This window comes from Varanus komodoensis, unplaced genomic scaffold, assembly GCF_004798865.1.
Source record: "Varanus komodoensis strain SLA01 unplaced genomic scaffold, ASM479886v1 scaffold182, whole genome shotgun sequence".
NCBI classification, from domain to species: domain Eukaryota; kingdom Metazoa; phylum Chordata; class Lepidosauria; order Squamata; family Varanidae; genus Varanus; species Varanus komodoensis.
Window position 1 is genome coordinate 121,427 of NW_025335532.1, and position 25,151 is coordinate 146,577.

The window sequence follows — 25,151 nt, forward strand, 5'->3', positions numbered from 1 at the left end:
GTGGCCGCCGCTGCCTCTCTTCCCAGCTCCATGCTGCCCGGGCCCAAGCTGCCCCCCTTCAGAGGCCGGGATGCCTCGGGCTGCTCGGCTTCTGCACCCCGCCCCCCCCCCGCAGGGAAAAGCGGGCCAGTCCGGCAAGGGGTTGGGGAGAGGGCAGCCCCCTACCTGCGCTGGCTGGCAGGGCGACTCGCTCCTGCCGTCCTCTTGGGGCTCCGTCGGCAGCCTGCCGAACCGGTTGGGGATCCCCAGCCCTTCGCCTCGCCTCGCCTCCCCTGGAGAGCCTCCAAGGCCGGCGGCAGCGGGGCAAGCCCAGAGCAGCATGCCTGCCCAGGCCGGGCCTCCCTGGCCGCCCACGGCACTGGGATCGTGCTGGCTGCTTCTGCCGCAGCACGACACGTAGGGCTGCCCCAGTCAAATTCCCCCCCTTCCCCACCCCAGGATCACGGAAACGGGGTTGGAAGGGGCCCACAAGGCCACCAAGTCCAACCCCCGCTGAGGGCAGAATGCCTCCCGGATGGGGAAATCCACCGCCCCCCCCCCGCGAGTGCAGCCCGGACTGCACTGCTGGTAACCTGAGCCCATCAGTCCACATGCTGCGCTCTGGGGTGATGCAGATCTTGGCCTCCTTTGCATGGCCCCCTTGCCAGGGCTTGAAGGATGTTAAGACCTCTCTCCCTCATCTTCTCAAGGCAACCATAGGCTTCATTAGGAAAGGCGGGGGGGGGCAGCCACCACCAGGGACCTCCCTGGCCCCCACGCAAGACGGCACTCCGCAAGGGAACATGGCACAGGCAACCCGAGGCAGAAAATGGAGCTGTATTGGATCCGAAACAGTCTAATTCACGTTCCCGCGTTTGGTGGGGCGGCTGAGAGGAGGGGGTGGGGGAATTCCCACTCTGTGCAGTGGCAGAGAACCCCAGCCTCTGCCCCGCTCCCCCACCCCCCAAGTCTGCTGAATCTGCTCCTGGCAGCCAAGAGGTGCCGGGTGGCCGACATGCAGGCAGCCCTGAGAAGAAACCTTTGCCGTCAAGGAGTCCCCCAGCAGGGGGTGGCGCCAGCATCCGCACAGGGATGTGACACGCCAGCCTTCCCTCTCCTCTTCCAGACCGCGGGGGATGGAGGAGAGGCGCCGAAGGCTGGCTGGAGTCCGCACATCTCCTGTGGAAAGCCGCAGGCGGTCCGTCCGGCCGAGGAAGAGCCGGCCCCCTTCCGCAGCCCGGCGTCCATGCCCCACGCAGAAAAGCGGGCCGCCCGGCACGTTCCTCACAGGGAGGGCTGTGGGGAGGCGGGCACCAGGGCCTGGGCCCCGTTGGCCTTGGCGAGGAAGGCGGTGGCGGCCGTGGTGCCCGCGCTGCCGGGCCCGGGGGGGCTGTCGCTGCGTTCCTGCTTGATGCCGCCGGCAGAGAGCGCCAGGCCAGGTGGCGCCGAGGAGGGGGAGAGCTGGGCAGCCCCCGCCTTGCCCTCCGCGGCCGACGGCAGAGAGACCATGATGTACTTCTGCAGGTTGCCCGAGACGGGGGGGCTGGGGGCCGCCTGCCCCCCCGGAACCAGCTTCACCAGGGGCTGCATGCTGGGCACGGTGGTGGTGACGGGGGAGGTGGAGGTGGCCGCAGGGCTGCCGCTGAGGGTGATCACCTGCGTGGGGGAGAAAGCCAGCCGGTGAGGGTCCCCCAGAGAAGCAGCAGCTTCCCTCGCAACCCCACCGCCCCCCCCGAAGCGGCCCCGACCGTTCCGCCCCGTACCTGCTGGGAGGTCGACGTGCCCGAGGTGGAGGACATGACGATGAACTTGGTGGGGGGGGGCGACGGCTGCGTCGGGGTGGCCGGGCGGGCCGAGACGAGGGTCTGCATGGGCAGCGTGATGGAGCTGGACATCTTGAGGATGCCGGGGGCACGCGAGGCACTGCTGCCCCCTCCCTGGGGGGCCTGGGACAGCGTCAGCGTTGGACGGGGCTGGGGAGAGAGGGGGAGGCCAAGCTGGGGAGGCACCTTCTGAGGAGGGGGGCAGCCCCGCCCGGCCCTGGGGGCTGGGGGGCTCTACGCCCCGCCGGGCTCCCACTGGCCAGACTGGCCTGCCCGCTCGCCAGCCTGAGGGCAATCCTGGGGAGGGGGCGCCATTACCTGGGTGATGGTGAGGGTCGTGCGGTTCACCTGCTGGGCCTGCAGGGCAGCCTGGGCCCGGGCCTTGACCACGTGGGTGCAGAGGAGGGTGCCCAAGGCCCCATACTCCACCCGGTAGGCCTCCTGGTTGTCCGGTGGGGGGCGCAGCTTGGCCAGGACTGGTGCACAGTGCTTCTGCAGGGGGTGCAGGAAGGGAAGGGAAGGGAAACGGGAGCTAAAGGACCAGAAAGCGGAAAAGTCGCACCAAGGGCAGCCCCTCTCCCGCCAGGACCCTGCCCCCATTTCTCCCCCCATCCTGCGTCCCCGAGAGGAGCTGCAAGCAGGTTGCTTTGCACCCCTCCTCGTGCAGGAAAGGTCCTTTGAGCTGGGCTGTCTGGGTGGACGGCGGGCCCAGCCGGCGCCGTGGATCAGGGACTCGGGCACACCTCTGCGGCGCGCCCCGCGTACCAGCAGGAGACTCTGGACACGATCGGCTCCAGTCTTGTCGATATTGCTGACCACGGGCCCCTCGAGCACGGCGCGGACACGCTCTCCCTCCACCTGCAGCCGGGGCAGGATCAGCGTCTTGATCACCTGCGGGGCAGAAGACGTGCCAGGGAGGCGGGAGCTGTGCCACAGGCCCCCCGGTGCCTCCCGGCGCTACTCACGTCGTGCCCCAGCTCGGCCAAGCCGGCGATCGAGCCGTACCGGGTCGTCCACGGCGTCTTCTCGTCCACCCAGCTCTGGGGGAGAAACGGGGGGGGGGGGTTGGCGTGAGGGGGAGCAGAGGGCCCTTGGCAGAGGCCCCCTCGTGCTGGACCCCCCGCGTCACCTTGGTGAAGGTCTTGGTGATGCGCGACTGGATGTTGTTGGTGGTGGTGCTGAAGTTCTTGCAGATCTGGGCGATGAGGCGGGCCGCGAAGTCCCGCAGGGCCCAGTGGTTGTCCACATCCGGCCGGAGGCACAGCTGCCGGCTCACGATGCAGGTCATCACGGCGGGGATCAGCTCGTGCAGCTGCAGTCGGGCGGGAGAGGGCCAGGCCGGTCAGCGCCGGCGGCCCCCCGCCCCCCCCGCCCCGCCCGGCCCCGCCCGGCAGCGCCCGCGCGCCCCCCCCCCCCCCCCCCAGGCCAGGCTGGTCAGCGCCGGCGGCCCCACGCCCCCCCCCGCCGGGCCCAGGGCAGCCGCTCACGTATTTCTCCAGGTAGAGGGTGGGGTTGTCCATCAGAGCTTTGACCATCCGCATGAGATAGATGAGCAGGGCCAGGTTGTTCTGCACGACATTCACTCGCACCTGCAGCGGACAGCGGGGGACGCGACACCATCACCGCGCGTCGGCTGCCTCCCTCGGCTCGTGCCGGGCACGCCCGGGCACGGCCGGCCGGGGCCGGGTCAGACCCGATGGCCTCGGGAGGCCCCCTCCGCCTCGCTGTTTCTGTTGCTACGTGGCTCTTCTTTCTGACCTAGCTGGTAGTTCTCCCGCGTTTCAGTCGAAACAGAAGCAAAGCCAGACACTGTCCTACAATTCCTTAGTGCCGTTGTCCCAGCCGTCTTGGCACCAGGGCCCGGTTGCGTGGAAAACCATTTCCCCATGGAGCCGGAGGGTGGGGTGGGCTCAGGGTGATTCAAGTGCCTCACCGTTTAGTGTGCACGTTGTTCCCATTCCTATTACTTTGCAATATATAATGAAATACACAGCTCACCGTGAAGCGGAATCGGCGAGAGCCGAGCCCTTGCCTGCTGCCCAGTCCCCTCGCTGCTTGCAGGCGCCCACCCAGCCTCTCCGCGTGGCTCTGCCGCCGCCGCCGCCGCTCCCTGCCCCTTCCGAGGCCCAAGACCCAACAGGGCCCCGGTGACAACCCGCCTTTGCCGCTGCGCCACCGGAGCGATGCCGGCGCTGGCGGGCAGCTGCAGGTACAGGTGCAGCGTCACCCACTCGACTGCCGTCCACCCCCTGCTGCGCAGCCCGGAGCCTCACAAGCCGCAGACTGGTACCAGCGCACGGTCCGGGGCTTGGGGCCCCCGCCTTAGCAGTCTATTCATGCCTGAAGTGTTTTATGTCCACATCCAGGATAATTAGGCATTTCAGCTAGTTAGAAGGTGTGTCCTTAATTGATAGTTATACGTATATACCCAGGTGCTGCTGAAGAACAGATTTTACTCCCAAAACATACTGGCATGATAAACTGATTTAGATACAGGTAGTCCCCAAGCTCTGAACCTGAGTTACCAACAACCTGTCCTTACAAACAAACTGCCATAAACTCCATTCATAGAAGAAAGCAAAAGGGGAGGGAGGCCTCCAAATCTTGCCCTCCTGCCCTGCCTGTCTAGAGGGAAATCCTGCTGGCATTTCCTTGTTGCAGTGAGTTGGGGGGAGGGGAGGGGAGGGGACTAGAGAGGCCCCCTGTTCCTTCCATTTTCACAAGTGTCTTGTGCCCCGACCCCTGCAGCTGCGAAGGGCCAACTACACACGATTCGTGGAACATAAGGATGGATTTCCGTTTTCTCAGAAATGGAACACATTCGGAACTACCTGTAGTTTGCAGACTGTTCCTTGTTTTCTCCTCTACTCAGTGTCTCCCTATATCTTAGGAAAGGGCCGGGACAAAGGACAAAGTCTTAGAAAGCGCCAACAGGAAGATAAATTAGAAAAATATTCCTGGAAGATTTATGACACCGAGAAGGTCAGAGAAGTCCGTAAAATGCAATTGGGATATACAGTAAAAGCAAAGGGAGAGGACAGCACCAGCGGCCTGGGTCGGGCCTCGCGCTCGGAATGAAGAACACCCGGCACAGGCTGCCCAGGCGACACCACGCAAGGGGCCGCTGCCATGAGTGATGATAAATTCTGCAGCGCGATAAGGTGCTTCTGGGGGGTTTTATGTCCTCCTCCCTATGCCCCCGAATGTTTTGCAACTCTGCGCCACACGTCACACTCGGTAACTCCTCTACTTGTTTGCGCTGCAGGGAGAGTGCATTTGTGGCTTAGGGGATTTTCAAGCAGGAGACTTGCTGACACAAAGCCTCTGCCAGACTTTGAGAAAGTAGCGCTTCTCTAAGCATGAAGAGTCTGGAGACACTGGAAGCCCTGGCATCCCCGTGGGCTGAGGGCAGACGGAGCTGACTCCAGGTAAGGAAGGGGGTGGTGTGGCGGGAGCAAGATCTCCTGCTTCACCTGCCCGGAGTTGCGTGTGGGTGAACGAAGCCCAGGCCACCTGTGGACCCAGCAGCCAAGGTCCAGAAAGCACAGCCATGCCGGGGCGTGACCTGCACTTCCAGTGAGCCTGGAAGACGCAGCCACCGAGGTTGCCGCCAGGGAGGGCTCATTCTTCCCACACCCAAAAGAAGACACCGCTGGAGCGAAACCGACATTCTCAGGGCAAGGGGCCACCCCCCCACCGCTTACCCCTTCCGAGATGAAGGTGCTGAACCGCGGCAGCATCTGGTACAAGCCGGGGTCGGTGGCGATGCTCTGGAGGGCCTCCTGTGGGAAGAACGGAGGGGGTGACGCTGCAGCTTCCTCGCGGCTTGGGGGATTGGGCGGAAGAGGGGACGGCGATGGCGCTGGTGCCTCGGGCGCACAGGCCCGGAGGCCTGTTGAGTGTGCGTGTGCGCAGGGGACGGGTGTGGAGAGGGCCAAAGGCAGGTGCCTCTCTGCTAGAGGGTGGGGGAGCTCAGCACAACTTGGCTAGGCACGAGGCTGTGGGGGGCGGGGCGCAGGGGCGGGAGGAGGTGGGATTCGGGCCGCAAGGGGCGGGTAGGCCGGGCTCCTCACCGCCCGCTTTGCCTCGCAGGAGCCCACGCAGGCCTCGGTGATCTCCTTGTAGTACAGCTGCTGCTCCACGGAGAGCTCGTGGATGCTGCGTGGCTTCAGCTTCAGGGGCGCCCCCTCCAAAAGAGGGGCTTTCTTTTCTTTTCCTGGGGAGGAGAGAGGACGAGCAGGGAGCATTACGGGATGATGCTCGTAACGCACCCTCCCAGCCTGCTCCTTCCAACACGCACTGCGTCGTCCTGAGGTCTGCCCGCAAGTGGCTTCAAAGTGCCAGACGGTGCAAGAGTTTGCTTGCGGGAAAACAAACGAGAACCAACATGCGGAGGTGGAACGAGAGATTCAGGCCACAGCGTCGCCAGCCAGCGTGATTTCTCCCCGGGACAGGGGGTGCATGAAACGGCGCTTTGCACACTCCCTGCACGGAATCCCACTGCCTTTCCCAGGCGCCCGGGTGTGACCAGTGGATGCGCAGATGCTAAACAAGCGCACCCTGTGGGGCACACCACCTGGGGGGCGGGAAAGTACGTACCGCCTCAGCTCTCACCCCCCGACCCCCCCCAAGACCTCGGCATGCCTGACCTTTGCCCTCTGGTGGCGTGGCACTGCGCCCTTTGCCTTTGAGGGCACCTTCATCCTCCTGGCCAGGCTTGGTGGCCTTCAGGGGCTCCGTGGCCTCGGCCTTCTGCTGCTCCTTGGGGGCTGTGGAGAAGAGAGAGACCGGCTGAGTCCCACAGCCAACCCGCTCTTGCCGGGGGCAGAGGCCCTGCTCACGAGGAGCCCTCCTCGCGCTGGCACAGTAGATTGCCTTCAGCCCGGAAGAGAAACTCGGAAGGTGAAGACCAGGGCTCGCCACTCACCTGGCGGGGGGTTTTCTGGGATGGCAGGTTGGACCCCTTCTATGCTGAGCCAGTGTGCTGCCAAAATGTAAACAAAAACGGAACACCTCAGACAGATGCACGTTTCAAGGCCCCGAACCAGCCGCTGATGAGCCACCCAAGAGCCCCCAGGCCCCCACGCTGCACAGAGGGGTTGGATTCGTGGCCTCAAGCACAAAGACAAAACGTTCAGAGCCCGGGAAGAAAAGGACCCCGCCCCCATGGATGCTAGCCCTACACGGAAACACCCCGCTTCCCTTTTGGGGTACACTGGGGCTTCCAGACACCACTGGCAGAATGAGGGACTGTGCCCAGAGGCAGCCCATGGGCTTGGCCCCAGCGATGTGGAACACGGCCCTTTCCGCAGGGTCACCATCCAGTTTAGGGCGACCCCCAAAGAGCAGAACAAGAAGCTGCTGCCACAGCCTTGGAGGGCCCACAGCATCCCTTCTGGCTCACAGCAACGGCCCTCTAGGGCCACTGCTAGGGCCAGCGGCGCGACACACACACGCTCATTCCTGCCATTGCTCGGCTGGCATGGGGGCACTCCAAGTCTGCTCTGAAAGAATCCAAGACGCTTTCATGCTGCAATTCTACACTCTCCCACATATTTGCTGGGACATTACAAGCCTTGTTTCCCCAGGATCGAGGGGCCTGTTTTCTTGCTTTGTATTCTGGAGACGATTATGCTTGAACCCAGGAGCACCTCCCAGGATGGAGGAGTCCCACCTGCCCCACCGCCGGCCAGGCCTTCGGGCAGGTCAGGAAGGCCATCGCAACACCTCCTTACCCTTGAGGCAGACATCGAGGGGGACGCGGGGGAGGGGTGTGTTGATGATGTCACTCAGGTCCACTTCCTTCTCCTCGTAGAAGTAGAGCTCGCGGCCCCCGCCACTGGCGTAACGGAACGGGATGAACTCCTGCGTGTGGAACCCGTACAGCGGCTGCAACGGGGCCCGGGACAGAGAAGGGAAGAGGTGAAGGACGGAGGGCAGCGGCATCACGCAGGGGCCTGCGCTAGCCCAGTCCGCCACCCTTGGAAGTTCCAGAGATGAGCCCAGACCTGCCAGCGTTCCCTAGAGAAAAGGGCTAACCACTGGCAGCCCGAGTCCTCCCAGCTGCCTCCCCCAGTGCTGTTTTTCTACCAGGCATTTGGGGCAACTGCCATGCCCCCCTCCCCCCACACAGCCTCTGCCCATCAACAAAAGCGTTCAGGGGACAGCTCTCTCCCCAGCCGGGAGCAAACTGGGGGGCCGTGCTCACCTCGACGTTCTTCAGCTTGAGAGCACAGTCAATGTCTCCAGTTGTGAGACTTCGCCGCTTCCCCATCCGCATGAATTTCAGTGCATCCTGGAGATGGAGGGGGAGAGCACAGATGCGGCAGGGAACAAGGGAGGAGGTCCCCACAGGCCCAGACAGAGCAAATGCCCCAACAGCGGACCTGGGAGGGGGAAGGGGGAGGGGCGCTGGGGGTGTCCCCCAAGAGGCTTCGCCTCCCTCACCCTCCTCACCTGGGCAATCTCTTTGATGCGGTAGCTGACTTCATCGGCGAGGAGCTGGCAGGTTTCCTCGGGCACCTGCCCGATGCCCATCGACTCGGCCATGGCCTTCATGGACTCTGTCGGCAGCTGCGTGCTGCTCACCTTCAGCTTCTTCTCCTCGGCCATGCTGACGAGGGAAGCAGCCACTCCCACCAGCTCAGCAGGGAGGCGACAGGGAACCTGCACCCAGGAGCAGAGACGGCACGGCTGGGCTGACAGCTGCCTTCCACACCAGCAGCGCCACACAAGCGCCGGGCCTGGAGCACCAGCTTGGCAACCTTCCCGGCACACCTTCCTCCCTTCCTGCGTATTTCAAGGGAGCTTCACGTTGGTGGTCTCGTCACTTACACAACTTGGCCTTTCATCACTGACAGTTTCGACACTGGTCCAACGTATTCTACATTTCGTGCATGTTTCACATGCTACAGTGTCTTTCCCCACCCAATCGAGTTGCCCTTCGCGGTTATAGTTTTGAGAAAGCCCGGAATAAGGGCGATGGTGGCTGATGCGCGCAATGGGCGCCCTAGCCTCTGGCCGCTAGTCCTGGGGACCGTGGGCGCCTCCAGCAGCCGCACCGGCTCGCCAAGTGGCCGCCGCGCTCTCTCCGGCGGGTGGGGCTCCCAGGGCGGCTGGAGGCGCCGCGGGAGCCGCCGCCACCCCGATCCGGCGTCGGGGCCACGCCGGGGCCCCCCCGGGCTGGACCGCGGGCCAGCGGCCGCCCCGCCGGGGCGGAGGGCTCCCGCGAGGACTCACCGCGGGGCAGGGCGGCCGCGGGGGCGCCTCCGCGGGCACGCGGCAGCCGACCCTCGGTGAAGTCACGTCTCATACGGCGCCGGGCCCGCCCGGAAGTCGTCACGACGGGGGCCCGCAAGCCGGCGGAGCGGCCCGGGCCCTGTCCGCAGTCTAGTCCCCCCTCCGGGCCCCCGAGGCTCGAGGCGCATGCGCAGCCTCCTCCGACGCGCCGGGCGCTCGGAGGGCCGGAAGCCGAAAGCAGGGAGGCGCGCGGTCCTAGAGCGGCGCGGGGAGGCGGCCTCTGCACTTCCGGCGTGGCGGCCTTGCCCGGAGGCGGCTTGGCCCGTGCGTGGGCCTTGCGCCGGCTGCTCCCGGGAGCCGGCGGGACCTGCTCCTGCCTGGGGCGGGCAGCGCCGCAGCCTCCGAGGCCCCGGACCCGCCCGCGCGGGTCACCCACGGCGCGGGCAGAAGCTGGCCGACATCGCAGGGCGGTCGTGAGTCGTGCCGCGCGCAGCCGCAGCGCTTGCGGCGCGGAGACAGCACGGGCGGCGGGCTTGTTGGCGATCGGCACCCGCAAAGCGCTCGCGGCTCAGGCCGAGCTCGCATCACCCTCTGCCTTCGGAGGAGGCGGGAGCGACGCCCCTTTGGCAGGATTTGGTAAATGAGGGACGAATGGGAAGACGGGCGAGCCCCAGATCGAGGCAGGGGCACCGATGGGCCACGGGGATTCTTCCCCGCTCTGGGGCGCCTGCAGCCTGCCCTCTGGGTGAGGCCCTGGGCGGCATGGGGTGCGTGGGCAGCATTGCAGAAGGTTTCCCCAGACTGGTTTGTGGGGGGAAATCTCGGGTGGCCTGATGGAGCAGGCAAGGACCTAGCCCTGGCTTTCTGATCCAGCTCCCCCTTTTCTTCCCTAAAGGTGTTCTGCTTGCCCTTCCAGAAGCTTTTGGATGCCGCTGCCTCGACCTCCAAACCCTGCAGGTTCAGGCCTGGACAGAGCTCTTTCCCAGAGCACCTTGACTCCCCAGCAGAGACTCTAGCTGCCAGTCCCCACTCCTCTGGAGCTGCCTGCCCTGTTCACCATGGCCTGCTGCTCACCACCCACGAACCCTTCCAGGCCACAGAGCGCTCCCCTCGTGGGGCCCGTCATCGCTGGCTCCCCCTATTCAGTGGTGGTCTTGCAAGAGGGCTACTCTGTGCGGCTGCCCGATGGCAGCACCCGGGCAGATGGGACAATCTCGCTGGTGCTGGGGCCCCACCTTACCCTGGTGGACACGGGTGGGCCATGGAGCCGGGAGCGGCTGCTGGAGGGCTTGGCCAAGCAAGGCGTGTCCCCAGGGGACATCCGACATGTTGTCTGCACGCACGGCCACTCTGACCACGTGGGCAACCTCAATCTCTTTCCCCAGGCAGGGCTGATTGTGGGCACGGACGTCAGCCAGCCTGGTGGGCGCTACCTCCCCACGGGATTGCCGCAGGGCGTCCCCTATCCCCTCCACGCAGGGCACCTGGAAGTGCTGCCCACGCCTGGCCATACGGGGAACGATGTCAGCTTGATGGTGCGGGGCACCGCTCAGGGGAACGTCTTGGTGGCTGGAGACCTTTTTGAGTGTCGGGATGATGAGGGAGAGTGGCAGTCTCTCAGTGAGCACCCAGCGCGTCAGGCAGAAAGCCGGGCGCATGCTCTGTGCATTGCTGACATCATTGTGCCTGGCCATGGGGCACCATTCCGGGTCTTCCGGCAGGGAATCGAGCGTCCTGTGGGTCAGGAGGGGGTGTGTCTGGATGATCTCTACGGGTCAGCAAAGACCTGCAGACCTCTTTGTGCCCAACTAATGCAAAGCGCCAATAAAAGGTGAGAAATTGAAGCAAAGTGTTTTTTATTATTATTATTTTACAAAATATGATTCAGCTAAAAGAAAATCATACAATTAAAACCTTTGTATAACAAAACCATGCAGCCTACCACTGGAACCATGGCACCGGATCGTTTGCTCTTTCAAGAAGCTCCACCCACCTTCCAAAACGGCAATGACGCTCACGGAGGTTCAACTCCTTTCCCTTTTGTTAGCACATACTCAATAAATGGTCCCCAAATGTCATTAAAATTATTCTTATATAGCCTTTTTCATTTAAATATCACAAGCTAATTTACATTAATAGCTATATTCCAAACTTCTCTGTATCAATCATTCAACTGATAATCATCTTTTGCTTTCCAACTCTTTGCTCTTGTTAATACATTTGTTATTCTTTAATATTCCATCTCCACTGTTCTCTATCAAATATTGACAGTATTGTGATTTCAGGATTTACTTCAATATTTAAATTGAGCACTTCACTGCTCTCTTTCAAAACCTCTTTCTAAAATTTCATTATATATTCATATTCCCAGCACATATGGAAATATGTACCCACTCCCCAACCACACAAGTTAGAATATTTGCTATCCATATGATTCAGTTTTCCCAGGGTTAGGTACTATTTCCATGCTAGTTCATTAAAAGTTCCCTTTATTTTTACTGACCTGCATTTTAATATTCTCTCTTGTCTCACACATTTTTCCAAATTTCATTGCTAAAAACATATGAATTTTACATATGAAAGTTAATCTACATATTGTCTTGTATTGCCATTTGAACTATCATATATTCAAATTTAGTATAATCTCTGCATTTACCCTTTTTCTTCAACCAGTTCTTAGGCCAACATTCTAATTGAATCACATTAAAGCAAGCTAATGAACTATTAGGTGGATCCAACTATAAGACTACTAGGAGGATCCAAAATCGGCTGCTAAATCGATCACAAAGAGTGCTCATCAAGGGCACCTTCTCAAATTGGATGGAGGTAACTAGTGGGGTGCCTCAGGGTTCAGTCCTGGGCCCGGTGCTCTTTGACATCTTCATTAATGATTGAGATGAGGAAGTACAAGGAAAGAGAATCAAATTTGCAGGTGAAATAAAACTGGGTGGAATAGCCAACACCCTGGGAGACAGGATGAGGATCCATGGCGATCTTAATAAACTTGAACACTGGGCTCAAGCGACGGAATGAGATTCAGTAAGGACAAGTGCCAAGTTCTTCACCTAGGAAAGAGAAATCAAACACATTGATACAAGATGGGGAACATGTGGCTCAACAGAACTGAACAAGAAAAAGATCTCGGAGTAATTGTGCACAATAGGCTAAACGTGAGCCAACAATGCGATGCAGCCACCAAAAGGGCAAATGCTCTTTTGGGATGTATTAATAGAAGCATTACTTCCAAATCATGAGAAATAGTAGTTCCCCCATACTCCTCACTAGTCAGACCTCATCTGGAACACTGTTCAGTTCTGGGCACCAAGATTTAAGAAAGATGCAGAAAGATTAAAAAGGGTCCAGAGGAGGGTGACAGAAAGGATCCAGGGATTGGAAACGCTGCCCTGTGGGGAGAGACTGAGAGAACTGGGCATGTTCAGCCTTGAGAAGGGAAGACTGAGGGGGGACATGAATCCCTCTATAAGTACCTGAAAGTCTGTCACAAAGAGGAAGGTCAAGATCTCTTGCTGATGCCAGAGTGCAGGACACAGAATAATCAAGTCAAGCTGCGGCAACCCAGATTCAGGCTGGACATCAGGAAAAGCTTCCTCACCGTCAGAGCAACAGGGCAGTGGGACCAGCTGCCTGGAGAGGTGGGGGCTCCCCCACACTGGAGACATTCAGAAAGAACCTGGGCAGCCCTCTGAGTGGGATGGTGCAACTTGGTGTCTTGCAACAGCAGGGGGGTGGACCTGATGGCCTTCTTGGCCCCTTCCAACTCTACTATGATTCCATGAAAGCTCGTGCTGCTGGTCATTTGGAAGATGGGTCCATGCATAGAGACTCGGCCTGTGCCGGGTGGGGTCACAACCACAGGGCCACAGCGTGGGGAACGTCTGGGCTCAATGCAGTTAAAACTAGTGTGCCAGCTGTGCCCCTTCCTGGAGATACCCGATTTGGCTAGAGGGGCACCTGCCTTCCCAGTGGATGTCTGTAACATGTTGTACGTCTGGAAGAGTGTTTGGAAGCTCCGGCCGGTCCAGGGAGCTGCTGCCCGACGGCTGGCGGGACCGGCTGCCGGGCGCACGCGGCTGCTTTGCTGAAGCCGCTTCCCTGGCTCCCCGTCTGCTTCCGGGCTCAGGGCAGAGTGCGGCCCACGGCCCATAAAGCCCAGTATGGCCGGGGCCCAGGCCCTCCGAAGGGCTCTTCTCCCTTATGAACCTTCCTGTAGAAATTTTTAACATTTCTATTCATGTTTTAACAGTACAAGTTTTTAATGTAAGTTGCTTTGGGAACAGGTGGAATATCATTATCAATATAATAATAAAGTATATGGATATTTGGCCTGCTTTTACTACATAGCACTTTTATGTATTTTAATATTGTCACACACACATTCACATAAGTGATTCGTTTCAGTTCATGCAAGAAAAAAAGTATTTTTTTGCTTCCTTGTGGATTTGTTTTGCTTTCCTGACATTCATGGTGCAATTTTATTTCAGTTGCCCAGTGGCGTTCAGGCCAAAGGTGGGGTTTATGAGCCCTGCGAAGGGCACAGCACGGGGCTGATGGGCGGGATGTGCGGTTATCTCCTACCCGGCTTTGCGTCACGGATCGGGCGCTGCCCGTCCAGGGACAAAGCCTCTCACCTCTCCGCCTGGAAGCCTGTTCTTTGCACGGCTCCGCTCACTCCGCACTGCTGCCATGTGCACGGGGAAGTGCTCCAAGGTGGTAGGGGCAGCTCTGTGGCCTTTCGCCCTCCTGTGCATCACGGTCAACATTCTGCTCGCCTTCCCGGACTGGAAGACCGAGTATGTCCACGACTGGGGCAGCCACCTGACGCCGGAGGTGCTCTACCTGGGGGGGCTCGTTGGAGGCGGTGTGATGGTGAGCAGCCCGTGGGGGCGCACGACCGGAGGGCGGTGGGGCCCCCTCGACGAGCCAGGCTCTGCGTCATCTACAGCACCTCCGAGGCCTGCCAAAGCTTTTTGGCGGCCTCTCCTTCCCTGGCCAGGAGACGCCTCCCCGTGCACAGCTCAAGCCCAGGAGGGGCGAGCCCAGGAGGGGCGACTGTGCTTGGCGTCGCCTATAGCGGGGCAGTGAGGGGTGGGGGACATGTAAGGGGAAGAGGTCTGCAAAGCAACGCTCACGCACTTGCACGGTGGGCCGGGCCGGCCCGCTCAGGCTGTGGGCTGGGAATGGGTGTCTCCCCAACCCATCTGGGGGGCCCTGTTCAGCCCTCCCCCCCCCGAGTTACACCGCGGACCCAGTGAGGCACAGGAGGCAGGTGTGTCAGGCGGGAGGGCCTGGCCTGCCGAGCGTGGGCTGCAGCCGGCTTTTTGTCTCCGCAGGTGCTGGTGCCGGCGGTCCACATCCAGGCGACGGGGAGCAACGGGTGCTGTGGGAACCGCTGTGGGGTGAGCCCGGGGGCCTCCACGCGCGGCGCCCCACCTGCCTCGGGACATCACGGGCTGAGCAGTGCCAGTCCAGGGGCACGTCTCTTCTTGCCTTGCCTATAAGGCTGCCTGCCCCGCTGAGCCCCACTCATTTTGGGGGGAGGGGAGATTTGGCAACCACCACAGGCACAGACAGACCTCGGCAGCTGGCGCTCCTGGGCGCACGTTGCTCTCAGGGCTGGGCCTTTGCCCCGCGGCTGGCGGACGGGGACTCGTGCTGCGCTGGTGGCAGGCAGTGGGTCCCCCCGATGGAGTGAGGGGCCTGTGATTCACCCCTCCCTTCTCCCCCCCCCGCCTGCTTCCAGATGTGCCTCTCGGTGCTGTTTGCAGTGATGGGGGTTGTGGGAGCCGTCTACGCTGTGGGGGTCTCCATGCTCGGCCTGGTGCACGGGCCACTCTGCAGGTACGAGGTAAACGGGACTTTGTCGGACTGGGGGCGCCCCTTTTTGGACAGCAAGGAGCCCTTCAGGTGAGTGGAGCGGTCCTGGGGGTGTGAGGCGGGAGGGTGGTTGGTGGAGGGGGGGAGAAGGGAGGTGGCGAGGCGGATTTGGGCATGTGGGAAGACTGAAAGCAGCTGGAGGGGGCCTCCCATGCCCGGCACCGCATGCCCTCCACGCGTGAGGCAACGCCTCACCCACCCTTTGGCCTCGCCTGACTCGGAGCTGCAGGGCCGCTGCAGTCCTGGCTGCTTCCTCTCGCGCCCGCCCGCTCGCCCGCCCGCCGCCTCCTGGGTTCCAGCGAGGCCAGGAGCGGGCACTCGGGTGCCCCAGAGTGGCAGCTCGGCCGTGCTTCTTCATCCCCCTGGAAGAGCCCACCTGCGGCACCTGCTGGCACTGGCTCCTGTCCGCCTGCCCCCCCCCCACCCACGGCCCCCCGGGACAGATCTCCCGGCCCCAAGGTCTCCCGTTCTTTTCTCCACCCGCCTTTGTTTCCCACCCGCCTGAGTCTGGAGAACCCAAAAGCGTATGTTTTGACTGGTCATAATAAAAAGGTGGCCTATGTATAGATTTTGGTATTTTCTCCAGCATTGTAGATTACTCCTCCCCCCCGCCTCCCCCAGCTTTGGGTAGCAACTTTAGGGGAATGTGTCCAGCTGGGTCTTGAGCTGCACTCCAGATACTGTGAAGTTTTCAGCTAGCTTGCAACTTTTCTTTGATTTCCTGCTCATATTTCCTGGGCTCACTCACCTCTTCCTGTCCCCACCCGGCTGTGGTATGTGACTCCTTCCACAGGCTCCAGAGTGAGATCTTTCGCTCTCTGTTTTGTAAAACCCAAATATACCATTAACTCTCTGTCCTGCCGAGCAAAGGAATGGAGGCAGGAATGGAAATGTTGCAACGGTTGTGGTTGTGTGTGATCGCGAGAAGGAAGCGGCTCCATGCAAGCATGAGAGTCATCGGTCACTTGGTGCTGGCTTGCGTTGGATGGCACAGCCAAGGACCGCTTCCCTTGCAGGAGGCTTCCAGAAGGAAGACAGGGCACAGCCCCCCACTGGAGAGAGCCCTCCCCCGCCCCACACCTGGGCAGGCAGGGCTGTTCCTCATCGCCTCCAAGATGCATTTATTCCAAGAGATCTGGGTGCGCCACTTTCTACCCTGAAAACCCCGGAGGCGGCTTGTGTTCACAAGCACAACTGAGCACAGCAGCAAACATCTCCGGCAAGGGAAACCAGCCTTGCAAAACCTTTCCGCAAGCACAGCAGGAAAGGGCCCAATAGCCCAGGAGCGCATTCAGTGGCCCCGCATGCTTGCCTTGTCTCCTGCACAACCCAGAGCTTCCCGCGTGTCCCGGCATCCCTGAGGCTAGAGGGCTTCCAGGGTTGGGGGGCACAAAAGCGGCGGGGGGAGCGGGCTCTCCTCTCACGGGCTGTTCTGCCGTCCCGGCAGCGAGCAGAGCTACCTCTTCGACACCAGCCTGTGGAACGTGTGCGTGGAGCCGCACGGCGTCATCCAGTTCAACGTGATCCTCTTCTCCCTGATGCTGTGCTCCGGCCTGGTGGAGCTGTGCCTCTGCATCACGCAGGTCTTCAACGGGTTCTTTGGCTGCATCTGCGGCACCTGCGCGGACAAGACAAGCAAGCACCCGGTGAGGAGCCGCCTGCCCTGGCGCTGCTCCTTCCCCGACCCTGAGGCGGGCGGCCGCGGTGGCCCCAGTCGCACGCCTGCTTGGCCAGGGGGAGCCCACGGGCCGCAGCCCCCCGAAGCCTGGCCTGTGGGCGGCAGAAGCCCCAGCCGGAAGGGCCATGCGGGGAGGGCCAGCGGGGGGTCCAGCCCAGTCCCTCAGGGGCCCCTGCAGGGCTCTGCCCGCCCTCTGGAGGAGGGGCGCCTCCCTGCTGTGGCCCTGAGCTGGGGCAGAGAAGAGGCACCCCTTGACCAGCGCTTCCTGGGAAGGGAGCTGAGCGACGCCTCTGCAGGGGTGGCTTAAAGCAGGAGGAGGCGGATGCTGGCCTGGGCCTTCGGGGCCAGTCCGCGGCTGCTTCTGAGCTGTCCTGTGACCGTTGAGGAAAGGCTGAGCGCTCGGCTGCCGGCGTTGCCGAGTGCGGCTCTTTGCAAAGCAAACTCCAACCGTGGGCAAGAGGCGCCTGCCAGTGCAGCCACGCGTCGACCCTGCTGGCTGGGAGCCGGGACCGCCACGCAGGGCCGTCGTTCTCCCTCGCTCCTGGGGCACCACTTCCCTGCAGAGTGGGGGCGTCCCTTCCCCTGACGCCAGAGTCACATCTGGGCTCCGTTTTGTCCTCTCCAGCAAACCTACCACTGATGCCATGAAGATCCCGAGCCAGCCCTGGAGCCCTCAGCCGCGCACCACCCGCCTGGGCCCCCGCTGGGCCCCCCCCCCTCCCTCAGCCGCCCAGCCCTCTCCTGGGGAGCGAGCACACACGGCAGCGCCGCCTCTGCATGTTGCAGCAATAAACCTCGCCCGCTGAACCTCCCCCCCACGGCTGCTTCTTGCTCTTTCCTGCCCCATCATGTGGCTCTGGAGGAAGAGCCGTGCAGGGCGCATAGCGGCTCTGGCTGGGGAGCGCTGGCCACCCTTCCAAGGAGGCCCGAGGCCGGGGTCCGCGGCTGCAGACGCCCCCTAGCAGTGCAGGCAAGCCCCCCGCCCCCACCCAAGCCGCAGCCGGGACTTTGCCCGGCGAGGCACACGGCCATCAGCCGGGCAGGAAGTGTGTTTGTGTGTGTGTGTGTGCGCGTGTGTGTGTGTGCGCGCGCAGGGCAGCACCCGCCTCGCTGGGGGGAGGAGTGTGGGGCCGGGAGGCTTCTGCCAGCTGAGCTGTCAGGCTGCGCTTCTGGGGGAGCCCCCGGTTGGTGGGGGTCCCTTGGCACGAGTAAGTAGGCGGCCCCGGCAACCTTCCCGCCAGGCCCCGGCTGGCCACCCTGCGCTGGCGGGCGCCCGCTGCAGCCGCACAGTCCGCAGGGCGTGGGGAGCAGGGGGTGGGGAGGGTCGCGTGCCTGGCCAGGGGCTGCGGTGGGGCAGGCGTGCAGGTGAGCCCCGAGGGCACTGGGAGGCGGGGGGGGCAGGCTGGCCACCTTGCTGGCAGCGGCCACTCCCGCAGCAGCCGGGAGAAAACCGGCCTGGGCCCCGCTCACCCCGCAGGAGGTGGGGCGCCCCCTTGGCGAGGCGCAGGGCAGCGCTTCGTGCCGGGCTCTGCCTCTCGCATCCCCTGGGCCACTTGGCGGCCGGCGGTGCGGGGGGGGGGCGTGCTCGCCGTGGTGCCCTGGTGCTGCCCTGCTGCCCCCTCGGAGGCCACGAGGGGTCCACTTGCCTCGGCACGGCAGAGAAGTCAGCCGAGGGACAGATCTGGGGCAGGGTCCAAGGAGGGAACGCCGCACACCGGGCCTCAGCCGGGCCCCGTGAGGAGTAACTGATGAGCAAGCTCCTGAGCACGTGAGGAGTGCCATGCTGCTGCAGACCCGGACTGGGGGAGCCTCCGGGCCGAGGGGTGCAGCCGTTTGCGGCAGTGGCGACAGCGGGAAAGGGGCTGCAGGAGCAGAGAGGAGGGAAGAGCACGCCTGCCCGGCGCTCGCCCCCGAACCGGCTCCCGCGGCCTCCCTTGGCCCACCGAGCACAGGCGGGAGGCCCTCCCCGTGGCCGAGCCCCTCAGCCAGTCCCCACGCATGGGGGGCCAGGCAGAGGGCTCCGAGCCTCCGCACCTCTCACCTGGGGGCTGGTGGCCGGGCATCAGACGGCCGCCGCCGCCGCCTGGGACCTCAGGCCTGCCAGCAGCCCTGTCCGAAGGGGAGGTGCGCGTACTCACCATGCAGAGGGCCGCCTCTTCCCTGCCGGGAGCCGGCATCCGCCTTCCTTACGGCGCTGCTCCCGGGGCACCATTGCGTGCCCACGTTTGGCTCCTCCATGCCAGTGGCACTTCCAGCAACGCTGCGGGGCATGGGGGTCGTCCAGCAGGAGGGGCCTGGCTGCCACCCCCCCAAGCAGTGGAGGGTGCCCTGAGCCACATCCCCAGCTGACTCAGGATGCCCCCTGCCCCCAGGCCGGCTATGCTCTGCATGAATTAGGCTGTGGGTTTCAAGGCAGGGGTCAGGGGTGCCCCAGCAGGCAAATCTTTGTGAGATGAGCTCCCCGGAGGCAGAATGGCTGAAGCGGTTCTGTGGAGGGCCGGTCGGCTCCATAGCCGACTCCCTGCCTTACAGGCAGAAGGTTTCGCTCCAGGCCCCAGCAGCGTCTCGCAGTCGGGAAAGGAAGGGACCCCAGGGAGCCACGGATGCCGGCCAGTGCTGACAACGGAGGGCCGGGGCGGGCGGGGCGGGCAGGCAGGTGCCCTCTGGCTCGTGAGCGCCCGGCGAACCCCGAAGCAGCAGCAGCAGCAGCAGCAGCAGCAGCAGCAGGACCTGTTCCGCTTCCTAGGCTGGGGGGGGACAGCCGGGACCCGGTGCCATCGGCACGGAGTGCATTTCCTCGCTGCTGAACGGCCGGCTGCACACAGACATAAAAACAAAGAAATGAGCGAGTCAGAAGGCTACCCCAGGCTATCTAGTCTGACCTCGTCTCCAGCCGGCTCCGCTCATGTGATGCAACATGTGGTTGCCAATCAGCCCAGCAGCTGCTGGCCCAGGAACATGGGAACGTGTCTGCTTCTGGAGCTGCTTGCTGCAGCTTCTCCAGGTCCAGGCCCACATTCACGTCCACAGCCCAGCTGCCTCCGCACGGGAGAGGCGGCGCCTTTTCTCACTGGGTCCCACAGTGCAGCCGGCCACGGCACCGGCTTGCGTGGCTGCTACCCCCTTCCCATACTGATGCTTTGCCCTTCTTTTCCCGTGCAAGCAACTCAAGGTGGTTGAGGTGGTGGTGCTCCTCTCTGCTCGATCGCCACAACAGTCCTGTGAGGTAGGTTAGGCTGAGAGTCAGTGGCCAGCCCAAAGTCGCTCGAGGGGCTGAAGCCCAGCCCCGCACCCCAAGCACTGCAGCACGCTGGCTCGGGGCGGGGGCAGCCCTCCGCATTTCCCGTCCTTCCCCTCCGTCGGACGGGCAGCATCCAGGGCCCTGGTCCTGCAAAGCCCAGCCTGGAGGCCATGAAATCACCTCCCCAGCAGCAGGTGGGGAGGCCGGGCTGCAACGGAGCGCAGGTGCCGTTAAGAGGCGAGCTCTGCCACAGGTGGGGGAAGGCGAGGCTCTGCCGAGGATGGTGCAGCCCCCCTCACTGCACGTCTCTGTCCCACTGCCCCCAGCAGCGATGCTGGAGGAGCAGCCCCTGCTGTCCTCGGCCAGCCCGGCCCTCCTGGTCGCCGCCGAAGAGCCCTCGTCCTTCGGGCACGGCATCCTGATGGGTGAGCATCTGCCGGCCCCCCCCCGCCTCCCCTCCCTCTCCAGGTCGCTCTGCCGCCGGTGCTCACCGCCTGCCAAACTCTCTCCTGCAGCTCTGGGCAAGGTCCTGTTTGCGGCGCTGCCTGTCGCCGGAATCGCCATCGGTGAGTGGTAAGAGCAGCAGTGCCCCCGCCCTGCTGCGGGATGGGGGCCGAGCGCCCCCGCAGCAAAGCTGCTCCCCCTCGCCTGGTGAGCTGCGTCCTGCCCACGCTGGCGCCCCTCTGGCCGGCTGGGGTGCCCTGCGCGGCCTCGGGGGCCCCGCAGCACGACCCCGGGGGGTTCTGTGGCGAGAGAAGGGCGGGGGAGCTGGGGGGTGGGCGCTGCAGGCCGCGTGGAGCGGGGACCCGGCCCGTCTCGCGTGGGAATGCGATGGGCGACGGCGCGCCTCAGAGCGCCCGGTGACTGGAGCTCCCCCCGCCCCTCCCCAGGGCTGGATTGCAGCTCTGGGCCTCCGTCCCCTGGCAGGGGCCCTTCCCTGCTCTGGAGAGGGCAGCTCTGCCGCGTCAGCACGTCCCGGAATGTCCCTTCCGGGAGGCTCGTGCCTGCCTCAGTTGCCCCTCTGTCCCTGTGGCGTGGGGCGCAGGCGTCCCCACCGGCTCCTGCACCGCTCTGCGGTGGAAGCCCAGACGGCGGGCCTTGCGGCTGACCGTCTGGCCGGGGTGCGGCTGCCCGCCTGTTTCCCTCTCAGGCGCGTGGCAGTCGCATGTCCCTGGCTGCCACCCTCCTTGCCAGGTGCTTCGAGCCACTAGTCCTGTGTCTGCCCCACAGGAAGCGGGGAGGGCGCTTTTCCTGGGCCCCGCAATCTAAGAGGTCCGTTGCTACCCCAGGGAAGGGTGCAGGGACACGGTCCTGGCCGGGATGGTTGTGGGGGAGGGATCAGCCGGGTGAGACAGCAGCTGCGGGGGCAGCAGGGGAGCCAGCCCGGCTCCATGTCCCTCTGTCCTCAGGGGCCACGTACCTGGGCCAGTGTCCCCGGCAGCCGCTCCTCCCCGTCTACCTGGTCGTCCTGGGCAGCGTGGTGCTGCTGCTGCTGCTCCTCAGCTGCACCCCCTGTGAGGACGGCACTGGCCAGCCCAGCGCCTGCGCCCGCTGCTGCCAGGGCTCCTGCATCCTCTTCCTCTTCTGCTGGTTCATTGCCGGTAAGGGGCCTTCTTCTTCCAGGCGCTCTGTTTGGTTGGGGTGCCGGCCGGCTCTCCCCTCCCCACCCCGACACAGCCCACGACAGCCCTGCCCAGCTTGCCCTCTCTCAGCCCCTTCGGGCTTGAGAAGTAGCACTTTCTGGTGGCCTGGCCCAGAGGCGGCCCTTCTGGCCCCCGGACCAAGCGGGTCCAGCCGTGTGTGGAGAGACGCGCTGCCCAGGGGAAGAGGGATGCTCTGTGGCCCGGGAGGTCTCCCTGGAGCACGGGGCCCCTTCCACCCGCGGCCACCTGCCTGTAGCCGCCCTGCGGCATGCGGCCCTGCTCGGCCTGCCAGCAGCCCAGGCCGGCGCTTCCGCATCAGGCTGCGGGGCAGAGCAAGTGCCGCTCGCCCCACGCGCTCCCTGGGCCCCCGGGAGACTCATGGACTTGGAGTGGGAGGGACGGGAGCCTGAAGCGACGGCCCGCCAGCAGCCTCCCATGGCAGGGCTGCCAGGCATGCCGCCTGCGGGCAACGGCTCTGTGGCCGGGTTGCCGGCGGGCCTCCTTGGCCCGATGAACCGGCCTCCACCAGCAGGCCCCCGAGCCCAGCAGCCACTGCTGCGCCCGAAGGTGTGCCTCGGAGCCGACGCTCTGGCTCGGCAGAAGGCCCTTCCAGCGTCTCGGTGGGGGGCCCCTCCGGCTAACCACTCCTCCTCCCGCTCCCCCTGCAACAGGCAACGTGTGGATCTACCCCATCTACCCGCCAGACTACGAGGACCCCGGCCACCCCCGCTTCTGCCAGCAAGTCCTCTTCCTCTTCGCGTTCGGCATCACCACCATGGTCCACGCCACCCTGGCTGTGGTGCTGTTGCTCACCCTCTGCATCCTTGCAGGCGTGTTTGGTGCTGTCCTGCCCTACGGTGGCCATGGCGATCGCGGGGGCCCATAGCTGTGGGGTGCTGTGTGTGTGTGTGGGGGGGGATAGCCAAGGGCCTTCGGTGTTGCTGGATTTTTTTTCTTAATAAAGCTGAAGCCACTAGACAGACTCCTTTCCTTTTCTGTCTTTGGGAGAAAGAGAGCCCCTAGGAAGCCCCATGAAACCCCACAGCTCCCCTGTAGGCTTGACCCTACCTTTTTCCCACAGTTGCCAACCCCTGAACTGTCACCAGTTTCGTCTCCCCCCCCCCCCATCCCCCCTGCTGCTCAAACTGCGCTCTTCCAGTCTTGGGAGATGTGCCTTAAAAGGGTTTGCAAGTCTCGGGACGGGGGGGGGGGGGAGCCCTGCAAGAGTGGCGGCTTAACTTGGGGCCCTGCACTGAGCAGAGGCTTGGACCCAGTGGCCCCCTGGCCCCTTCCAACTCTGCTGTCCCATGATTCTCTGAGAGGCTGGGACTAAAATGGGGGAAGGACATTTCCTGTCCACTGGCACGAAGGCTGTTGCCCTCTCTGCAGTGGGACACAGATAGCACCCCCCACCCCCGCTGAGCTGCCAGGCACCCTTGAACCCTCTGCCCACCCTTGCAATCCAGCTCCCAAGCTGTGCAAAACCACACAACCTCACCCACTGGGTACCTCTCCTGCCCAGCCTTGGCCTGTCCTCCAAAAGAGAAATACGAAGTTCTTCTAGCTTGGCACTATTATCTTCTGCTCAAGGAAAGACGGTGGCCCCCTCTGTAACTCTGCCCACCTCGCAGTCCACGTGCCACACCTGTGAGCTATCCCCACCTCTCTGGGGTGATCATTGTGCTCCCACAGATCTATCCGTGGCAAAGGTGGAGACTGATACATACCAGGCGGCTTACACATATACCAACAATTGTGCCAAACTAGCCTTCTGACTGGTCAGAATGCAGGTGCATCTGGAAGAGGAAAGCCTTCTGCCTGTGCAAATGTGGCAGATGGGGCAGTGCCAGCCTGTAGGGTGAAGGGGTGATAGACACCTGTGCCGCCTCCTAAATGCCCAAAAGGAGAGGGGCCATGGGTGCATCCAGAAGGGGATCCAAGGTAGTGAGGGAGAAAAAACAGCAACGTCACACAGGCCTTCCACTCTAGGTCAGTCCATACTTTACATAATTTTAAGACAGAAGTATTATTATTATTATTAGAACATTTCTAAGTACAATTTATTGCAGTCATCCTACAGATTAGGAACGTGTGCATGCAGTGAATCCCGTCTTTGGCCTCTGAGCGCCATGAGGAAATCCTCCCACTGATCTATCCTAGATCTCCCCACTACAAGAAACGCCCGTTGCAGCGGAGGCTGGGCAGGCGGAGGCCTTGCGCCCGTCCCACTTGCGGGATCCTGTGGGTGGCTGGCTTGCCACCGTGTGCACGGGGTGCTGCACTAGATGGGCCCTGCTCTGGTCCAGCAGGACTTCTCCCATGTTCCCACGTTCTTACGATGGCCTCTGGCATTCCAATGTCATGGGAGGGTGAAGGCTTCAGTTCTCTTTCTCCATCTCAGGCACCACTTTGTATGCCTCTGTCATGTCTCCCCCTGGTGTTTTCTCCTAAGCTAACCAGGCGCACATGGTGCAAGCTTTCTCCTGAGGGGAGCTGCTTCAGCCCTTTGTTTTTTTTAATTGCTCTTTCCTGTACTCCTTCCCGTTTTAAGGTGTGCTGACTAGAATGGGGCACCGTAGTCAAGCGCCACAGATCTGCATACGGGCACTATGATCATGAGAGTTTTGATTTTGATTCCTTTCTTTTTTGGCCATGGTTCACTGACTTTGAGCCAGTCACTCGTTCTCAGCCTAACCTACCTCACAGGCTTGTTGTTAGGATAAAACGGCGCTATATAAGTTCACAAGAGGAAAAAAGGTAGGATGTAAAGGCATCAACATCATCATCATGTGTGACTAGCTGGTTTTTGGAGCATTGCACACTGGGTCAGTTTTCATTAAGCTGATCACCCGGATCCGAAGGCCCAGTTCTTGGCCCAGATCTCATCTTTTGATCTCAACTGTTTTTGGTCTGGACTTTCTGAGAAGGGCTGTCAGGTACAGGACTTTATGGAGGGCTTTCACTGATAGGGATGCCAGCACTTAAATAGCAATCGTGATCATTGCGTGGCTGCCTGTTATCTCATCTTGTTACGTATTCTTTTGAAGGCCTTGCACGGCATCAGCGGCTGGGCGGTACAGAGGTGCAGTCAGAGAGCGCCCAGGAAGCGCCCGGCGGCCCGAGGAGGAGTCCCGGCGCCCTCTTGCCGTGAGCGCGCGGCAGCCCGTGCCCGCCCGGACCTTCAGGCCGCCGCCCCGCGGGTTTGCCGTGCGCGTGGAGGGGCCTCCGCACGCCGCCCCGGGCCCCTCGCAGGACGGGGCGAGGCCGGACGAAGCGCGCCGCGCCGCAGGCCACACGCGCTAAGCGCCCGGGCGGCCCGAGCGAGTCGTGCCCGCCGCTTCCGGCCTGGCCCGCAGTCCTAGAGCGGCCTTCCCCACAAGCGGCGGAGGCGGCCTAGAGCGGCCCCCATTTCCGCCGGAAGTCGCCCCGCGGGAGCGGCCGTTCGCCGCCCGTCCCCGAAGGAGGCCGCGCAGACATGGTAGGTAGCGGCGCGGCGGCCCCCGCGGGCGGCCGAGGGGGCCCGGGCGGGGGGCGCGCGGCCCCGGCGCGGCCCCGGCTCACTCCGCGCGCTTCCCGCAGGCGACGGCGCTGACGCAGGGCCGGAAGCGCGTCCCGGACCAGACGGGCTACCTGGTGATCTGCGACGGGGCGGT

The 25,151-nt window shown here is 63.0% G+C and overlaps 6 protein-coding genes and 1 long non-coding RNA gene across 11 annotated transcripts in view; 5 read left to right on the forward strand and 2 right to left on the reverse strand.

Moving 5' to 3' along the window:
• Window positions 1–813, reverse strand: part of LOC123021752 (calpain-5-like) — a 9,146-nt gene extending 8,333 nt beyond the window's left edge. Inside the window, exon 1 of the mRNA XM_044426795.1 lies at window positions 573–813. Within this exon, the coding sequence (XP_044282730.1) occupies window positions 573–633 (61 nt within the window). The 5' untranslated portion in view covers window positions 634–813. The remainder of the gene's footprint in view (window positions 1–572) is intronic.
• Window positions 814–1,156: 343 nt separating this feature from the next.
• Window positions 1,157–9,199, reverse strand: TAF6 (TATA-box binding protein associated factor 6). 2 transcript variants are annotated; one of them, XM_044426780.1, is made up of 15 exons: window positions 9,042–9,199; window positions 8,259–8,468; window positions 8,011–8,097; window positions 7,538–7,691; window positions 6,730–6,786; window positions 6,452–6,571; window positions 5,876–6,018; window positions 5,507–5,584; window positions 3,290–3,391; window positions 2,932–3,114; window positions 2,768–2,842; window positions 2,568–2,693; window positions 2,121–2,294; window positions 1,743–1,952; window positions 1,157–1,635 (listed from the first exon to the last, which is right to left on the reverse strand). In XM_044426780.1, the coding sequence occupies exons 2-15, from the start codon at window positions 8,412–8,414 to the stop codon at window positions 1,264–1,266; spliced, it is 2,037 nt and encodes a 678-aa protein (XP_044282715.1). In that variant the 5' UTR covers window positions 8,415–8,468; window positions 9,042–9,199; the 3' UTR covers window positions 1,157–1,263. The 2 variants fall into 2 exon arrangements, with proteins under 2 accessions (XP_044282715.1, XP_044282714.1); XM_044426779.1 differs by lacking the exon at window positions 9,042–9,199 and adding an exon at window positions 8,637–8,842.
• Window positions 9,200–9,387: 188 nt separating this feature from the next.
• Window positions 9,388–10,885, forward strand: MBLAC1 (metallo-beta-lactamase domain containing 1). Of its 2 annotated transcripts, none has more exons than XM_044426785.1 (2): window positions 9,388–9,677; window positions 9,937–10,885. In XM_044426785.1, exon 2 carries the CDS (start codon window positions 10,100–10,102, stop codon window positions 10,874–10,876), a length of 777 nt encoding a protein of 258 aa, XP_044282720.1. In that variant the 5' UTR covers window positions 9,388–9,677; window positions 9,937–10,099; the 3' UTR covers window positions 10,877–10,885. The 2 variants fall into 2 exon arrangements, with proteins under 2 accessions (XP_044282720.1, XP_044282721.1); XM_044426786.1 differs by having other exon boundaries at window positions 9,958–10,885.
• A 2,331-nt stretch (window positions 10,886–13,216) lies between these two features.
• Window positions 13,217–16,921, forward strand: LOC123021754 (transmembrane 4 L6 family member 1-like). The gene is made up of 5 exons (XM_044426796.1): window positions 13,217–13,268; window positions 13,675–13,928; window positions 14,393–14,458; window positions 14,803–14,966; window positions 16,333–16,921. Exons 1-5 carry the CDS (start codon window positions 13,217–13,219, stop codon window positions 16,919–16,921), a joined length of 1,125 nt encoding a protein of 374 aa, XP_044282731.1.
• Window positions 16,922–17,673: 752 nt separating this feature from the next.
• LOC123021747 (transmembrane protein 272-like) lies at window positions 17,674–22,428 on the forward strand. 3 transcript variants are annotated; one of them, XM_044426789.1, is made up of 6 exons: window positions 17,674–17,822; window positions 19,778–19,840; window positions 20,182–20,280; window positions 20,371–20,421; window positions 21,265–21,456; window positions 22,170–22,428. In XM_044426789.1, the coding sequence occupies exons 3-6, from the start codon at window positions 20,187–20,189 to the stop codon at window positions 22,382–22,384; spliced, it is 552 nt and encodes a 183-aa protein (XP_044282724.1). In that variant the 5' UTR covers window positions 17,674–17,822; window positions 19,778–19,840; window positions 20,182–20,186; the 3' UTR covers window positions 22,385–22,428. The 3 variants fall into 3 exon arrangements, with proteins under 3 accessions (XP_044282724.1, XP_044282725.1, XP_044282726.1); XM_044426790.1 differs by lacking the exon at window positions 19,778–19,840; XM_044426791.1 differs by lacking the exon at window positions 17,674–17,822 and having other exon boundaries at window positions 19,777–19,840; window positions 20,185–20,280.
• The window catches only part of LOC123021749, a 15,942-nt gene continuing 10,565 nt past the window's right edge, over window positions 19,775–25,151 (forward strand). Inside the window, exon 1 of the long non-coding RNA XR_006414403.1 lies at window positions 19,775–19,786. This is a non-coding gene — a long non-coding RNA (uncharacterized LOC123021749). The remainder of the gene's footprint in view (window positions 19,787–25,151) is intronic.
• Window positions 24,919–25,151, forward strand: part of LAMTOR4 (late endosomal/lysosomal adaptor, MAPK and MTOR activator 4) — a 4,047-nt gene continuing 3,814 nt past the window's right edge. Inside the window, exons 1-2 of the mRNA XM_044426792.1 lie at window positions 24,919–24,976; window positions 25,078–25,149. Of these exons, the coding sequence (XP_044282727.1) occupies window positions 24,974–24,976; window positions 25,078–25,149 (75 nt within the window). The 5' untranslated portion in view covers window positions 24,919–24,973. The remainder of the gene's footprint in view (window positions 24,977–25,077; window positions 25,150–25,151) is intronic.

Bases quoted from the DNA above. Each gene is read 5' to 3' on its own strand.
- TAF6 (XM_044426780.1), bottom strand. From the start codon at position 8,414: ATGGCCGAGGAGAAGAAGCTGAAGGTGAGCAGCACGCAGCTGCCGACA. The intron at 3,392-5,506 runs GTAAGCGGTGGG...TGTCCGCTGCAG, and splicing joins GCACCTTCATCTCGGAAGGG to GTGCGAGTGAATGTCGTGCA. The intron at 1,636-1,742 runs GTACGGGGCGGA...TCCCCCACGCAG, and splicing joins GCACGTCGACCTCCCAGCAG to GTGATCACCCTCAGCGGCAG.
- MBLAC1 (XM_044426785.1), top strand. From the start codon at position 10,100: ATGGCCTGCTGCTCACCACCCACGAACCCTTCCAGGCCACAGAGCGCT.
- LOC123021754 (XM_044426796.1), top strand. From the start codon at position 13,217: ATGGCCGGGGCCCAGGCCCTCCGAAGGGCTCTTCTCCCTTATGAACCT. The intron at 14,459-14,802 runs GTGAGCCCGGGG...GCCTGCTTCCAG, and splicing joins GCTGTGGGAACCGCTGTGGG to ATGTGCCTCTCGGTGCTGTT. The intron at 14,967-16,332 runs GTGAGTGGAGCG...GGGGCACAAAAG, and splicing joins GACAGCAAGGAGCCCTTCAG to CGGCGGGGGGAGCGGGCTCT.
- LOC123021747 (XM_044426789.1), top strand. From the start codon at position 20,187: ATGCTGGAGGAGCAGCCCCTGCTGTCCTCGGCCAGCCCGGCCCTCCTG. The intron at 20,281-20,370 runs GTGAGCATCTGC...TCTCTCCTGCAG, and splicing joins CGGGCACGGCATCCTGATGG to CTCTGGGCAAGGTCCTGTTT. The intron at 21,457-22,169 runs GTAAGGGGCCTT...CCCCTGCAACAG, and splicing joins CTTCTGCTGGTTCATTGCCG to GCAACGTGTGGATCTACCCC.